At 44.0% G+C, this 17,771-nt stretch overlaps 1 protein-coding gene across 1 annotated transcript in view; it reads right to left on the bottom strand.

Annotated features, from left to right (window-relative positions):
• Window positions 1–17,232, bottom strand: part of PPM1H (protein phosphatase, Mg2+/Mn2+ dependent 1H) — a 128,369-nt gene extending 111,137 nt beyond the window's left edge. Inside the window, exon 1 of the mRNA XM_054989190.1 lies at window positions 16,578–17,232. Within this exon, the coding sequence (XP_054845165.1) occupies window positions 16,578–16,819 (242 nt within the window). The 5' untranslated portion in view covers window positions 16,820–17,232. The remainder of the gene's footprint in view (window positions 1–16,577) is intronic.
• Window positions 17,233–17,771: the final 539 nt, after the last annotated feature.

The raw sequence follows: 17,771 nt of genomic DNA, 5'->3' as shown, positions 1-17,771 counted from the left end.
ATCCAGAGCCTGACAATAATAGGCATGGTTTGAAAGATACTGGCCTCTACCACATTTTGAAGACTTAAGAAAAATTGTTTTCTTAAGAGAAGGTGTTGATCTTTGCAGATCTCCTTCTTCTGTTGCAGGCCCATACACTGACTGTCAAAAAAAATGGGAGGGGGGGTCTGCATGCTGCAGTAAAAGTGCTGAAAGTCACTACCCTTTCCTAATGGCATGGCTGGTTACAGGCCACTGCTAAATATCATTATAGCCAATGACCATTTGATTCCTATCAAATCCTATGAAGATAGCTCAATTACATTAGGGGTGTCCATCCAGTTAAGCATTGTTTTTCAACTGTAGCGATACAGGTGGTCTAGAAAAATAAACATGAAGGAAGATGTCCTTTACTGTTTGTCCCAAAGGAGTTGTATTAATGAAGCCTCTGGACATAAAACTGTCACTCAGTTATGTTTAATATCCACTGATATCCCTGGCCTCCATGAATGTGCACAGTAACTAGAGGCCCCAATTTCCAGCATTCAGTAGGAAAAAACTTCTCTATCTTCATTTATTTCAAAATTGCATTAGATTGTCATTAAATTTGTCATGTCCCTGTTAGATGATTTCACCCTACAGAACTTGCACAGTATTCTAAAGTAGGAGTGTGCACTTCGGGTTTCCGATTCAGGAAAAATGTCCAAATTGGACATCGTAAAGATTCAGGTTTCTCGATTCGGAAACCCCAAATCAAAGCTTCCTGAAGTGATTTTAATGGGCTCTCCCCCACCACCCCATTTACCTGGGCCTTCCTGGAGGCGGAGGCATAGGGGCAGCTGCAGCTGCAGCCTTCCCTGCCACCCAGCTGGCCACTGTGGCAGCAGCATGAGTGGCGGAGGCACCTGTTCTGGCCTTCCCCGCTGCCCAACTGGCCGCTGTGGCAGCAGAGGCAGCAGCGCGGGTGGCAGAGGCAGCAGCTCCGGACTTCCCTGCCGCCCAGCTGGCCGCTGCAGCAGCAGAAGCAGCAGCATGAGTGGCAGAGGTACCACCTCCGGCCTTCCCCACTGCCCAGCTGGCCACTGCAGCAGTGGAAGTGATGGTGCGGGAGGCAGGGGTGGCCTTCCCCGCTGCCTAGCTGGCCACTGTGGCAGCGGCGCTGGCAGCAGAGGCACTGGTTCTGGCCTTCCCTGCTGCCTAGCTGGCCACTGTGGCAACAGAGGTGGCAGCTGCGGCCTTCCACAGACAGGTAAGTAGGAATGGGGGTGGAATGAGGGACGGGGGGCTAAGTGGGTTGGGGTGGCTGGGAGACAGCTTCCCCTCTCATTTCAGTATGCTCCAAATCTTTACGGAACTTACCAAAGTGATTTAAATACGCAAATCTGAAGCAGCTTGCCGCTTCAGGTTTCGGGTTATTACAAATAATTTTCCCGGTTCGAGTAAACCCAAAGTGGGAAACCTGAATTTTTTGGGGATGCATACCCCTATTCTAAAGGTGGCTGTCCTACGTAGATATTATGGCTTTTTCTTCCCCTTTCCTAATGAATTGATGTTTTCACGAAGCTATCCATGATGCCAAGATTTCTCTCACAGGTAACTAGTACAATACATATACAAAGTTACAATGTTCTTTGAGCCAATATACATCACTTTACTGTAACCTGTATGGAATATTGATTGTCACTCTACTGTCATTTTTTGGGTAGCTTTAAGAGATCCTATTGATCTTCACATGCCACTCAGGCTGGGTGTCATCTGGATTCCTTAACTATAGAATGGTCATTGAACCTATCTAATATATTTAATGACATTCTTAAAAATTAAGACAAGCAAGATTTCCTTTTGCAGATGGCTCCTCACCATGGTTTTATTAATATTTTCTACTGTTTTTCTGGAACAGAAATTACAATGTCATGCTAAGCAGGGTCTGCTGATTTCAACTGACTTAGAAAGGAGAAACCCTGTTTAGGGTGGCACTGTCAGGGCTGAACTAGCACAACAGCAGCCTCAAGTCCACCATAGGAATGTTTCCACCATCCAATTGATGAAATTGCCTTTGTTTCGAAATGCTATGGAGGTTTGATCCATACTGTTTTCAAGATACTAAACCCTTCGTGTTTAAGCCTTTGAAAACAGTGCAAGAGGGTCAGGCACCTTATCCCGCATGCCACACTTCCAATAAGGAAAGGATCAGGCCCCTGAGATGGTCATAAATGAAGAAAATTTCATCCCTAAAATGATGGACTCAGGGACACCATCACATCTAATTGAGCTCTTTGTTTCTCAGGTTTGTAAATTCCTGAATTCCCCTACAGACCTTCTACAGTAAAAACATAAAAGATCCCACATGAGTAACTGTAATTTTATATTCCACTCTTCCAATGTTTAGGCTGCAAGAAAATATTTCAAATGCTAGATTTCAACTGGAAGTACAATACAGGACAGTTGGTTCGTGTAAGAATATTTTCCCGTGAATCCATTTTTTCCCTCCACAATAATGAAGTTTCAAGTATCAGTTACTTTGTCAAGTTTTCTCCTGAGTTGCCTATAGCTTAGATGGGCTGTATGTTTCTCAAAGCCAAAGTTGGCAAAACCAGAGAGAAATCTTACTAAACATCAAGCTGTTCTGTTAAACACTGTCTTGGCAAACTGTGGTCCTTCATAAATGATCATATTAATATTTATTATGTGCCTAAAAATTCTTGCAACCTAATCCTTTACGCAAGTACTTAGAAGTAGGCTATATCTAGCTTTCTCCAGGTTATATTGATTACTTTGTTCTCTCCTTAACGATGTGGCATCAAATTGGTCTTCTACACACTTTGCAAAGTGGAAGATGTTTCTAAGTGGACCAAATTCAGCAGCCACCCTTACATAATCTCTTCTATTTGAAAGATGGAGGAGCTATCCTTCTGTAAGTAACATACACTATAGTGAAGAGAGAGTGAATGACTCAGCAGGGTTGTTGGCAAGATACTGCTTCCCTCCTTAAAGCGTCACTGAAGTGGCCATTTCAAAAGAAGCAGTATTGCTGCAAATCTGTGGCATATTTTTAACATCTTGAAGCTATATATACCACGCAAAAACCAACAGTGCAAAGCAAGATTTTTTTTTTTTGCTAGAATATCACTTCCATGAAGATACGTGTTTGTATAAATGTATGGAAATATAACAAGAGAGTCTTATTACAGTCAGTCCAAACAAGGCTTTATTAAAAATAAAAACCAAGACAGGAGAGGAGAGGAGAGGAAGAGTCCACGAGCCATACATGAACACTGGGCCTTTATATCAGGCTTGTAAAAAGCTGCTAACCCAAGGGTATGTAATGCCTGCACGTGTGGCCAAACAGTGATGGTGTACTACACTATTCTGCTTGGCACACAAGGCCAGATCTCTTCCCAAAAGACTGAGCTGAACACCTGAGGCACTGACAAAACCACTGAGGGTTAACTTGTTCCCAGTGTATCTTGCCAAGAATAACTATCACCTCCCCACCATTTTGTTTACTAGTACACCAACATTCACACAAGTTGTACAGGCCAAAAAGGTTGCCAGCCACCGCACTAACTTATTTGTTTAGATTGATCCCCTAATCTTTTGATCACAAATAATACTCAAGGCAGTTTCAATGATGTGATTGCTAATGTTAAGTAGAATTACCTTCAGATGACCAGGAAGGGCAGCTTTCAAAAACTAGAACACTTGATGATTCTCACCATCATGCCATCATTGAACTCAAAATTAATAATATTAGGCACATACAGGCAAATATTCTGGTTTAATATAGACAAATGCATGTGCACACTATAAGATTGTAAATACTGAGAACATCTGCAAGGCTGCATTAGCCTTCTTCAAAACTGTTGCCCCTCAGCTATATGAACAATAATTATAGTGGGTTAGTTCCGACACAGCATTTCTGCAGGTGCAAGGATTTCTGCTCTTAAAGTATGACTTTCCAAATCTCCCCCTGCCATGCAGGAGCGGCGCCAGGGCCGGCCGCGCACACACACACCAGCCTGCATGATAACGTCACGTGTGATGTCATCGTGGGCACGCATGCGAGCCAGCACAATTGCTGCAGCGGGCGGCTGGGACGGTGCGTAGGTGGCCTCCCAGCTCTCCTGCTCAGTTGCCCTGCGCCGCCCCGGACGCCTGCCTGCTGCTGTGCCTGGCCAGGGGCATGTGCTGGCGGCGGTAGCAACATGGGGCGGGAGGGCTGGGAGGTTGCAGCTTCGTGGCGCGTGCTCCCGCCCCCAGCGCCTCCTCTGGCACCCCGCACCCTGAGGCAACCACTAACCTGGCCTCAATGGGCGCACCGGCCTTGCTGCCGTGGTAACCTGAAATTGTGTTTCTGGGGGGTTCCCACAGGATTTAGGAGCCATCTGAGGCTGTGCAGGAGAGGGAAAACTACAAAAGGTGCACTTTGTAGACAGAAGTCCCTTCACCTAGCCAAATGTTGTGCTGGATACAATCCCACCATCTTTAAGAAAGAGGATATATTGATTTAGTAATCTGGATGAATCTGTGCTAAAATACTGGACTGTATATTTTTTAAAGAGCTGGATTATAATCTGGCTTTTGAATTTCCTAAGACAGAATCACGCGTCTTGTTCAACTTGTTCATATTATGTACAAAATGTGACATGAATTAGGTTAAAGGAAGGTCAGAATTTCCTTTCTTCTTGATAAAACATATGCAGTATATAGAAAGAAACCTACCAGGAGAAAAAATCATCATTTATCACAGGAAACTTTCCTAATATTACACTAATGGGGCTCACCACTTCCCTAAATGGTACCAGTGTGGCAGCATTTTACAGGGCTCATTTCCTTATAAAGATGCTAAAGATACACAGTTCTCTGTGAAACCTGTTTAACCTGCATGTTAAGCAGCTTGACATAAATTTGCCTGTGGAACATCAGCTCCTTAAAAAATAAAACTAATTTCATATGGAACCCACTGTGTGGTAGAGAGTGCCTTCAAGTCATAGTTGACCTATGGGGACCCCAGTGGGGTAGACAAGAGACTATCAGAAGTGGTTTGCCATTGCCTGCCTCTGCAACTCTGGCCTTTGTTGGAGGTCTCCCATCCAATTACTAACCAAGGCCGACCCTGCTTAGCTTCTAAGATCTGGTGCACCTTGACTATCCAGATCAGGGCATGGAACCCACTGTAAGGGCTGCAAAACTTTGACTTCCCTTCTTCTGTAGGCTGCAATTCTTAACTGCATCTCCACTTCTCAGCCAGCAATTAATGCTCATTGTAAAAAGCACAATTTCTGTGTTCTACTGTTCATGTAAGGAGCGTATGTCCCTCTTTCTTCAAAGATATGCTTTTCCAGGAAGAATTTAACCAGCCTAGTAATTTAATTGTAAGGCTTGTGCAAATAGTCAAAGGGAAAGCCACTTATGAGACAGACCTTCCTGATTCTAGCTTTTTCCTGATATACTTATTTTAAACATTCTTGGTATAGCTGGTTTTAATGATGAATGTTCCTTAGTTCATTTTTTTTAAAACATTCTTGGTATAGCTGGTTTTAATGATGAATGTTCCTTAGTTCATTTTTTTTTAGCCAGAAACACAGACTTCAGATTGATTGAGGGATAATTAAGAATTTCAGTGCGAGAAAAAAGAAAGGTTAAATCCTAATATATAATTTCTCTCTCATATAATATATAGCTGTAATAATTCTCACTTCTGTAACCAATGAAAATATCAATCAGAAAGCAATTCGTTTAACTTTTTTATTGTCACTTATTTCTTTTTTATTACTGGCAATAGTTTTTCCAGTTGAAATTGGTAATATTTCTAATCCTTCGTAAAGGAGTAGTGAATAGAAGCAATATGATGCATTGGGATTGAAGATTAGCTTTACATTTCCAGTGAGTCATAAATTTCACATGAGTAAATCCAGGAGGGGGTGGTCCCAAACAAAATGAAACCAAGCCGAAGAACAGGACCACGTACAAAAGAGTTTAATTTTCTTGCTATCAAAACTCAAATATAAGGCACAACGAAAAGCCAAAATCAATTTTCTTGCTTTCAGAACACAATTGTAAGGCACATAATAAGCCAAAATCAACCGAGGAGTTATGAAGAATTCCCAAACTCCCGGCTGGAGGTGGCAACGGGTTTGCCGGCTTGGAAATTAGGTCCCGTTTATATTATACGTTGCTTATGTGGGTTACTTTACGTAGGGAGTACCACTAGACAGCTCAAACTGCGAATCCAAGAACACATGTCCTGAATCAGAACCAAATCTCTGGAAGCACCCCTAAGCCAGCATTTTGATCAATTCCATACCCATGAGTGAGAATTTGTTTTTTCTGTGCTCCAGACAGTGGACCCTAAACAATCTGTTAACACGCACAGAACGTTGCTACAGTTGGAAGCGCAGTGGATTGTCCGACTAAATAGCCTTGCACCACATGGGCTGAATCTTGAGGTGGATTTTTCTCCATTTTTGGGTTAATATACACCAATTGGCATTCCACAGCTATACTTTTTATAACATCACAGCCTGGCCCCTTTAAATTGAAGGCACTGGGTTTTTATCTTTAATAATGAATATAACTTTAAATAGTGGATGTAGTCAGCACTACCCCACCCCATGAAGTAAAATCATTCGGGAACAGAAGCTTCTAAGAGAAAAGTAGCAGTAGCAGACTATAATTCTATGTAAAAGAGAAAAGTAGCAATAGCAGACTATAATTGGTGAGTTTCTCTCTCTTTGTAAGTGAGAGACCTTGTAACCTTGTAACTATGTAAGACTGTTTGGCACACTGGCTGTTTCAAATGATGTATTCTCTTGTTCATTTTAGATTTACATGTGGCTTATGACAAAGCACATTGTGCAAAACGGGGCCTAATTTCCAAGCCGGCAAACCCGTTGCCACCTCCAGCCGGGAGTTTGGGAATTCTTCATAACTCCTCGGTTGATTTTGGCTTATTATGTGCCTTACAATTGTGTTCTGAAAGCAAGAAAATTGATTTTGGCTTTTCGTTGTGCCTTATATTTGAGTTTTGATAGCAAGAAAATTAAACTCTTTTGTACGTGGTCCTGTTCTTCGGCTTGGTTTCATAAATTTCACATGGGCAAGTAGCGTCTTAGAACGTCTGGTTCTACTCTGACATGAAACAACCTAGCCTCGTGTTCACCAACATACAGGAAATGCAAGGAAAAGTTAGAAGAGGAGGGAAGGGGTGCTTAACATTTTGTGCTCATGAACACACATGACGCTGCCTTATATTGAATCACACCATTGGTCCATCAAAGCAAGTATTATCTACATTCCATTAAAAGTTAGATCTCTTGTCCAAAGTCATTTGCTACCATTTTCGCATACCAATTCCCATCAGGTTATATATTTTCTACACTTTTAGCTGACATAGCATCAGTTTGTCTTGCAAGTAACAGGAGGCTAAGAGATGAGAGTAATAAAGCAAAAGGGCATTGTAACATCACAAGGTAGTACAATCCAAACATCTGGATCCTTTTCAGTCTGATTTCAGGCCTGGTTATGGGAATGAAACAACCATGGTCACTCTCGTGGATGACCTGTGCCAAGAGATGGACAGAGGAAGTACAATTCTGTTTATTCTTCCCGACCTCTGAGCAGCTTTCAATACCATCAATCATGGTATCCTTCTGGACTGCCTTTTCAGGCTGGGATTGGGAAGCACTGTTTTGTGGTGGTTCCCGTCCTACCTGGAGGATAGGTTTCAGATTTTTTAATCCATCCTGATCTTGAGCTTACAGCTGATCACAGGAAGGTTGCAGAAACCCTGAACTGGTGCCCAGAAGCAGTTTTGAAGTGGATGCAGCGTTTGCAGGCTAATAAACTGAAGCTTAATTCCAATGTCAGAAGCGCATCTGGTGAGCAGGTGGTCTGACCCGGATTTAAGGTTATCACCCATTCTGGATAGAGTTGCACTCCCATTGAAAGAATATTTTTGTAGTCTGGAGTGCTCCTGGGCCCAGGCTTACTGCTGGATAAGCAGATGGCAGCCTAGCCAAGGGTGCTTTTTACCAGCTTCAGTTGGTTCACCAGCTGCTGCCTTTCCTGGGCAGAAAAGATCTGGCTATGTAGTGGATGCCCTGATTATATCTAGTTTAGACTACTGCAATGTGTTCTATGTGGGGCTAACCTCGCAGGCTGTCCAGAAGCTACAGTTGGAGCAGAATACTGCAGACAGAAAGGAGTGGACTGCAGAGTCATCTTCCAAAGCCCTGTTTGGGTGCCCTCTACCTTCTTAGGTTAGGCAGGTGATAACCTATGGGAGAGTTTTAGGTAGGTAGCCATGTTAGTCTTGTAGTAGAACAGCAGGATTTGAATCCAATGGCACCTTAGAGAAGAAAGATTTCCAGAGTATTGGCTTTCAAGGGTCAGTTTCCTTCTTCTGAAGGAGGGAGCTCTGGCTCTCAAAAGTTATATTCTGAAAATCTTGTTGGACTCTAAGGTGTCACTGGACTCAAAACCCAAGAGAGCACTTTCTTGATCATGATTTTTTCGTTTCAATGATCCCTCCTTCCTGCCCAATACTTTAATAGTTGTTTTTATATTTTTGTATGCGTACTTCAAGCCCTAGTTTTAATGATGTATTTATCCCTGATAATATATCATTTAGATTGCTCCAATGCACTCTCAATTGGGCTGCCCCTGAAGACCATGTGGAAATTACGGTTCGTACAGAATGCTGCAGCCAGCAAGTTGACTGGAGTGGATCATAGGGGCCATATCACTCCAGTCTTGTCCCATGTACACTTTCCTGTGTACACCAGCTCCCAATTTGTTTGGGGGCACAATTGAAGGTGCTTGTATTGATCCTTAAAAGTCCTATACAGTTAAGGACCAGCATACCTTAAAGACCACCTTCTCCCATATGAACCTACCCATCCAGTCTGGTTATCTTTGGAGGCTCTGTTTTGGGGATAGACAGGTGGCAACCCATGAAAAGGCCTTGGTCACAGCACCAAACCTTTGGAATTCCCTCCCGAGGGAGATCTGTGTGTCTCCCGCAATTGTCTTCCACTAGCAGGTGAAGACTTTGTTCTGTTTGGCGTACCCCCAGTAACTGTTATTGGTCTTCCTTCTGGATTTTAGTGTTAAATATGTCTATATATTTGTATCAAATATATAAAATATATTAAAAATATTTTAAAAATTAAATTAAATACCAGGAGAAGTCCTGTGGGTATGTGTGTGGGTCCAAGGCCATTAAGGGCTCAGTAGGTGAAAATCAGAACCTGGAAATGAATCTGATAACTGATTGGTAACTGTTGGGCTGTCTGCTGAATGGGTGTGCCATGCATGTTCTACCTAGCACCCAAGAATAGTCTCCCTCTGGCATTTAGTATCAACTGTTGTTTTCAAGTTGCATGTAAGTACAGATCCATGTAGACTGCATTACTACAGCATGGATGCATATGGCCAGATCAGCCAAGTCAAGGTAAGGGTCATCTTCCAGGCGAATGAAATTTGAAGAATGCATTCTTTGCAGCTGCATTAAGCTGTTTCTTCAGCAAAGTCCAGTATAACCGCTATGCTCTTCACTGAGTCAGCAAGAATGAGCTGTACTCCAATAAAAATGGGCCAGACAATGTCCTTCAAGACCTTGGTCTCCCCATCCAACATTATCTCCATCTTGTCATGATTTCAGTTTCAGTTTGTTCACTTGTAGCCATTTAACCACAGCAATAAGGAATCAGTGTTATCAGCATATTTATGATGGCCTACTCCAAAACCAGAAATTATTTTTCCTAAAGGCTTTGAGGCTGAATAGCATGGTTGAGATTAAATAGCATGATGAATAAGGCTGAGCCCTGTAGAACTCCACATGGTAAGTCCCACACCAATGATAATTGGTCTCCAACAGCAATCCTCTGAATCCTGCCCCTAGTGGTGGCGGTGGAAAGAACTGTTAAGTCATAGATGGGTTATGGCAACTCCTTCTGGGATTTTCAGGGCAAGAGACTATCAGAGGTCGTTTGCCATTGCCTGCCTCTGCAACCCTGGTCTTCGTTGGAGGTCTCCCATTCAATTACTAACCAAGGCCGACCCTGCTTAGCTTCTGAGATCTTACGAGGTCAGGCTTATCCAGGCTATCCAGGTCAGGGCAAATTCTGCCCATAAGGAATTATTTAAACCAATCCAAAGCATATCCTTTAATCCCTACTTCTACCTCCAAATGCATCAAGAAGATGGCACATTCCACAGCATCAAAGGCTGCTCTGAAATCAGACTGAAAGAAGTCTAGAGCAGCAGAGTTATCCAGGAAGACGTAGAGTTGTACCATTACCACTCTCTCATTGTGCCTAAAAAGGGTAAAATAGAGACCAGGTGTATTTGGCCACATCACTGTTCTCTAGTGACTTTTTAAAATGTAGGACATGGTTAACCACCTGTTATAACCATCTGTTTAGAGACCAAGGAAAGGTATTCTGTGTCAGTGACTAATTTATGATGGACATCAAAGACCTACTGATGTGATCCTTACATGATTTAAGTAACCAGGGTCCAAAGTCCAAGTGCCGCCCTTCACAGATCTCATGATGGATCTCCATATCCATCATGGATACCAATGATCCATAAACGGAGCATACAATGTGCTGGGGATTTCTATTGTAGGCAGAATTAAGATCAACAAAAGCTTTACTGGGCAATTTTTATAAAACAATCCAGAACAGATTTTTTTTAATAAATACAATACGGCTGTAATAAAAAGAAATTGTTCAGGAGGACATTTTTACAGGGGGAAAAGGGGTGCAGCTTATTGCATGTATTAACATGTTTTTACTGCTTGTTTTACGATTGCTAAAGTCCAGTTTTTGCATTTTTAATTCGCTACAGTCTATATTGTTTTTATTGCATTCTTTTTAAAGTTTGTAATCCAGTCTTGTTACACTATTTATTATGTCTTATAATGTTCCTATTGTATTGTTTTAAATTTTGTAATCAATCCTGAGTCTCAGTAAGAAAGGTGCTCTATAAAGTAAATAAATGTATCACAACCATACCTATAGAAAAATAAGGCCAAACCTTTTGTCCATTGAAGTAAGCAGCAAAACTTACATCTGGTTCATCAAGGTCAGGTCTTTATTCTAAAACTACTATAATCCTAAAAGCATTCTCTCTCTAAAGCAAGTCCCATTGATTTTAATTGGATTTACTGATCAGTAAGCATGCTTCAGACTGAGGCCTAAGAGTCTTAAAATACAAACCATAAGCAGTAGCGTTCTCTTAAGACCCGGGTCAAAAATATATCCATGTAACAAGAAAGATAAGAATATAATCTCTGGACGCTCAACAGGAAGATATTTACTCTTAAAATGAATCCTTCAAAATATAGATGTAATGTATTAATGGACACCTTTGCAAGAAAAAAACAAAAGATTCGGAATAAAACTTTTTCCATTTTTGGCATACAAAACTGGGTGAACATTTTAAGTTATTTTTTGAATAAAACAGTGTCTGGCAGCAAGTAATAACCCTTGCTTTGTGTGACTATACAGAAAGGGGCGGACAGCTTGTCAGAGCTCAACAGACCTCAATTCATCTGGCTGACGTAACAAGTAGAACAGAGGTTGGTCTCTAAGGCAAAAATCTTCAGAGTGTAATGAAGTAACAAGTACAGTAGAAACCTGTGACTCGCCTACAGATTTCTAATTCATAATGGAAGAGAACAGCTTCTTGTTAAAAGTTAGTAGCCTGATTTTGGACAGGAGACGGCGGTTTTCACTTGTGTATGTAGGATGGTACCCAGCTAGCAGACCTCAAAATATTCATGTACACAGGATAACATTCATAGAACTAAAAATCTTGGCACTCAATCCACAAAAATCAATTATACAAGCTAAATAATTGTATTTTCCCCATTTCTCAAGGAACTTGCTTAGAAAGCACAAAGAGGAATAGAAGATCTGTTCAAAGGAATCAGCTCAAACAATATTTGCACACCTATCAGAACAAAATATATTATGAAAACCAATTGCGCCACAATACATAAAAGAATGGAAACCTGAAAACATAAAGCAGTTATAGAAGACATCCCCATGCTAGAAATGAACTCATCCTAAAGGATAGAAATATACTCATAGTCAGCGGTCATTTCGCAGGAAAAGAGCTGGAAGAACTCATTAGCATAACATTAGCATAACTAATTAGCACATGCCACACCCCTTGCCATCACCAGAAGTGTCATTAGCATAACTGATTTGCATATGCCACACCCCTTGACATCACCTATCCTGGCTGTTTTGGACCCAATCCTGGCCATTCAGGGCTGAAATTGGGCCCAAAATGGCTGAAAATGACCAAAAAAGGGCCCAAAATGGTCAGGATCGGGCCACTGCTGAGTGGGAGAGCGATCCACCACCCATCAGAGGCCTGATCCGGGCAGTTTCGGCCCCAATAAAGGCAGAAACGGGTCCAAAATGGCCGAGAGTCAGGTGGGTGGGGCCACCTGACATGTGACCTCTTTGGGGAACTGCCAGAACTATGTTCCTGCACGTTCTCCCTCAAAATGAGCCCTGCTCATAGTGGGTAACATATGGTTGATGTGATTGCTAGCCAGTATGGTAAAGTGGCGGGAATGGTGGAGCAGAATCCAGGTGACCCGATTTCAATTTTCCATTATGCCATGGAAGCTCACGGGGTGACTTTGGGCCCATCAAACAGCCCCAGCCTGACCTACCTCACAGGATTGTTGTGAGGGGAAAATGGAGGAGAGGAGAATTATGTAAACCACTTTGGGCCCCCAGTAGAAACAAAGGCAAGGTATAAATGAGGTAAAATTTTAAAAAATGAAAATTGCAGCCCTATACTGAGTCCTGCTCCTGTCCCTAGAAAAACCTTGTGCTGTGACATCTTCTAAGGTTAGACCATCCAAGGTTTTCCAGCAGTGCCAAGAAGGAGTAGGGGCCCCTTCTAATGCCCTGAAAAAGGCTGTACTGGTTATTGTGAGATCAGTACGGATAAAGTGCCTTGATGAATAGGGCTGTGATATGGATGAGAATCAGAAAAAGTTCTTCCCTCCCAGTGATAACAGAAAAACTGTTAAGATCCAGCACAGTGTGTGATTTCCCCACAGTGGTCAGTATTACAGAACAAGGAGATGGAAAATTCTGTATAGAATATATCAGAAAAGTACATGAAACAATTCTAAATGGGAGTATAACTGTTTACAACCAATGTCAACAAAAAAACTCCATTACTGGCATGTGAAAATAATTAAAAGCCAAGTTATGCAAAAGTTACAGAGCATCTTCAATTTTATTTTTTAGAATGAAAAATGAGCTCATCAGTGTAATTAGATTTAATTATTAGATTTTTATCCTGTCTTTCTTCCAAGGAATTCAAGGTGACATACATGGTCTCTTCCCACATTCATTCCTCACAGAAACCCTGTGAGATAGAGTAGCCTGAGAAAGTGACTAGCACAAGGTTACCCAACAGGAATGTGAACAAGAATCTCCTCATTGTGGCCTAATCTCTACACTACACTGACTCTAGGTTTACCATTGAAGTAATTAAAGCTTACTTTAGAGCTAACATGCAAAGTATTTATTCATTTCTAATAAAAACAAACAGTCCCTTCCTATAATGGAAAGTTTGGGTGAGTGTTTAGTACCTTTCCCACACTCTTAAGAAGCCAAAGCAACAGGAGCTAACTTCAGGAGAAACTGTGGTTTAGTAGTAAAGCATCTACTTGGTTTGAAAAATATGGAATTTCCTCCCCAAGATTCATCTGTCCCCACTTATCATTGCCTTCCATCAATAGGTGAAGACTTCTCTGTTGTTTGGCATTTCCTCATTGACCCTCCTTTCTCAATGTGTTTGTGTGTGTGTGTAAATGTTATATGTATTTTATTCAGTGCTTTGGGGACCACAAGTTGGGTGAAAAGTGTTTTAAATAAATAAATGTTTTAAATAAATAAATAAAATAAAAATTCTAAAGCTTTATTTCCGGTTAAAAAGATCTGACAGCAAAGGATGTGAAAGACCTCCATCCAAGACCATGGAGATTCAGCCACTGCTACTCAGAGTAAACCCGAGTGCTGTTTATACTGATCTTCATAGACCAATGGTATGACTATGCGTATCCTAAACTAAAGAAGAATGCTCATTGGTTCCCTGTACTATCAAATTCACACAAAGAAGAGTGAGAGACACACCCACAAATCACTAAACAAGGTGCAGGACTTCCATCTTAAGTACCTTTAAGCATTGGCATGTCACTGGGATGACAAGATGACACTCACAGTGCAGACAGAAGGGAAATGGACAAAGGCTTTCCCAACATTAACACACACACACACACACACAAACACTTCCAGTGCAGCTCTACCCAGTTCCTCTAAGGAATTTACTTCTGAGCAATCACTGCTCTTTTGGCATTTAAATCTGCAATTCTAAATAAAACTGAAAACTAAACCTTCAGAACTAAATTAGATATGTTAACGAAATGAGGCTTAAACAGATGTGTAACCTTAAATTCCGCTGGTAGCAGCTTTGGGCCAGTCTGCACAATTAAATACTTCCAAGTAAACAGCAGTGACACGGCACAGTGTAATTAGCTTCCAGCAGTCTCCAAGATGCCAGAAAACTGTTGAGTGCTCCTTAGCCTGCATGATTACATTCAGGCAGACACTGACTACAAACTTCACTAGATACTGCACTCCTCTTAAAGCTGCTGAACAGATCTTGATGGCATATTCCACTTTCTGCTAGTTTTCCATTCAAAAGCCTTAAATCTCTCATATGAATATAAAAATAATATACACGCATGTACCAGGTTGATTCAGTTAAATGCAGCATGGTGTAACTAGAGCTGAAGGAAAGCTGGCCAGAGACGCCTCCTTATTGTCTTTGCTTTACAAAACCTCAAGCTACAGATATCAGGAACCATTTAGGATTAGTGCAGTTTCCTTTCAGAACTGCAGTAAACTGAATCTATCTAACACGCTCCCCCCCCCCCCGCAAGCCGAAGAGCATTTGCTACCATTTCTAAAGCTGCTCATCACTCCTGCTTCATTAGACATTCACGCCAGTGATAATTACAGAGATTTAATCTAGTGAAGCACTTCATCATTAGAAACATTCAGTTCAGGCAAGTATTCAACTTGTAGCAAAAGCAATAAAGAGAGTATTAAAAGGAAGCCAGCAATGCAGGGAAAGTCATCAGAGAAATGCTGTAGTCTCCTTCATTCCACCTTCCACAGCAAGCAAGTGGGCAGGGAAGACAGAAAAATTTGGAGATGGGAATGAGCCGTGGTGAGCGCTCCAGCCGCTAGGTTTGCAGCATAAGGCCTGGAAAAGGGGGGGTGTTCTAAAGCCCAGCTACCCATTAACAAAATACTGAGAGGAGGATCACCCTTACATGTAAACCATAACTTGAGGAGATTTGTGCATCAAAAATAATTTCCCTAAGTTTTACTAACAGGTTCATAATACTTCTCCAACCTTTCCCCCTGCACATCAATTGGAGGGAGGAACAGCAGAAAGAATTGGAAATTCATCTGGAAGAAATGCTGGGTGATAAACAGGGAGGCGGATTCAAGGGGGAAAAGGCCCTTCATTTGAGGAGCCCCATTTCCATGATACAAACCACCCTTCATTTTCTGAACCTCATTAATATTTCTAGAACTGAATCAGAGTATTTACCCAGCTTGGCACATACAGAGTTACAAAACAGATTTGGCTGAGTCACATGCTTTATAGCTATAGTATCATACATATGTATTGGAGTGTGCTTCACTGAACTTGGTGCAGCTTACTTTCAAATAAACATGCATAGAATCAGGCTACAAAACTGAAATGCTACATACACTTACTGGGGAGTACGGGCACTCTACTTTCTAAAGAAATAAGAACACATCAGGGGGTAAGTCCCACCAACTGAAATGGAAAAGTTAAGCATGGGTTTATCATTCTCCAGTATAAATCAGCTCAACTTTTGACAGGATTGCACCCGTCTGACATATATAATCTGCTCTAGAAGGGACCTGAAGATGCAAGAGGGCTATAAGAGGAGCAGACAGTCCCATTCACTTGGGAAACACATAAGGGTCAATGTGAGCCAGGGCTTAACCCCAGAACTTACCAGCATAGCATCTGGGGCATGTACAGAGAGCCTCCTTGCAACCCAAAGTGGGCAAGCACTTTTCTAGGAAAAAGCTTACTGGGTTGGCAGAGAGTCCACTTAAGTGAAGCAACCAGGAGCTCTTCCTTTCGAGCACAAGGATGCTCTCTGTGCATGCTCAGATACCTTACCGCCTGGGGTCAAGCTCCATCCCTCTGCCCTGCTTGCCCTTGTCGTTCTTGCCCCCCTCCCGGGCAGGGGGGACCCTCTGCCAAGCAGCCCGATCGCTTCTCAGCGCGCCTGCTGGCCGCCCTCCCTTCTCCCCCCTCGGCTCCCTGCAGCTTCCCCAGGTGACCGGCCCTCGCCGCTCTTCTCCTGCTGCAGCGTCACCGCCGCCCTCTCCGGGACGGGCGCGCCTCCTGCCCCAGCCGGCCGCCCGCAAGGCCGGGCCCTCTCCGCGCGCGCACACACCCCCAACCGCTCCAACCGCTGCGCGCCGGGGCCGGCTACTCACTCGGCGTATCCCGTGGTCCAGGGCAGGCGCCGGGTCTCCTTGTTGAGGATGAGGATGGGCCGGGCGATGTGGTCGGCGGAGCACTCGACCTCGTCCGCAGACAGCCCCAGGAACTCGGGTCTGCCGTAGGGGAAGCGGAGGGGCAGGTCGGAGGCGCCGCCGCCGCCGTGCTCCGCGCCCGGCCCGCCAGCCATGATGCCGCCCATGAAATTGGCCACGGCGGACTTCACCCGCGTGAGCATATTAGAGCTCGCGCCGCTGCCGCCGGCGGCACCACCAGCCAGCGGGCCGGGCGAGGCACCATCCAGAGCGCGGCGGGAGGGCAGGCAGGCGCGCAGGGCGACGGCGCGGTCGGAGCGGAGGCAGGCTGCCCGGAGCAGGCGCGCTTCCGCAATGGAGCCAGCCGCGGCCGGCCCGTTCACCAGCGGGAGCCGCCGCCGAGCGCCGCCGCCGGGAGCTGGAGCTGCTGCCGCCACCGTGGCGCGCTCATTGCGCCCGCTGCGGCAGCGACGGGCCGGCCGGCCCCCTCTCTCCAGTCGGCGCGGACTGCCGGCTTCGACCCAGGCAGAGCGGCTTGCGCGGCGGCGACTGCCGTGGCCGCTGAATCATGTGACCCTCGTCAGGCTTCGCTCTCCGTCTGCCCCAGAACTTCCTGCGGCGGCATAGGAAGCGCCCGGCCTGCAGCCAGTGGGATTCCGCCCCGAGGATCTTGCGGCAGCCGCTCACCTTTCGCCGTCCCCGCGGGGGAGCGGCGTTGAGGCGGCGTCTCGAAAGGAAGCCATCGAGGGGCGGGACGCGGTTCAGGCGAAGGAGGGGAAGGAGCAGCCCCGCAGAGGCAGGCCGCCCAAATGCTCCTCCTTTCCTTGCCTCTCGATAGCACAGGTGCGAGCTTAGACCGAAGGAGGATGGGAAAGGAATGAATGAATGGATAGATAGGGAGGTAGAATGATCATGGGAAATCTCAGAGGGCCGGTATGAAGGTAGTTGTATCCCTCCTGCCTTGTTTACTGTAACTGCTCTTCCAAAACTGGGTGTTTATTCCTCCCCTAAGCAGCTTGCCTGGAGAAAATAATTGGAGTGTAGGGTTGCCAACCCATGCTTGGGATATATCTGGAGATTTGGGGGTGTAGCATCTAGAGGTTGGGTTGGGATATCAGCAGGGTATAATGCAGTCCTCCAAAAGACTTCCTCCAG

This window comes from Eublepharis macularius, chromosome 9 (assembly GCF_028583425.1).
Source record: "Eublepharis macularius isolate TG4126 chromosome 9, MPM_Emac_v1.0, whole genome shotgun sequence".
Taxonomy (NCBI): domain Eukaryota; kingdom Metazoa; phylum Chordata; class Lepidosauria; order Squamata; family Eublepharidae; genus Eublepharis; species Eublepharis macularius.
The sequence above is the reverse complement of the archived record's forward strand: the minus strand, read 5'-3'. Positions and strand labels throughout refer to the sequence as shown.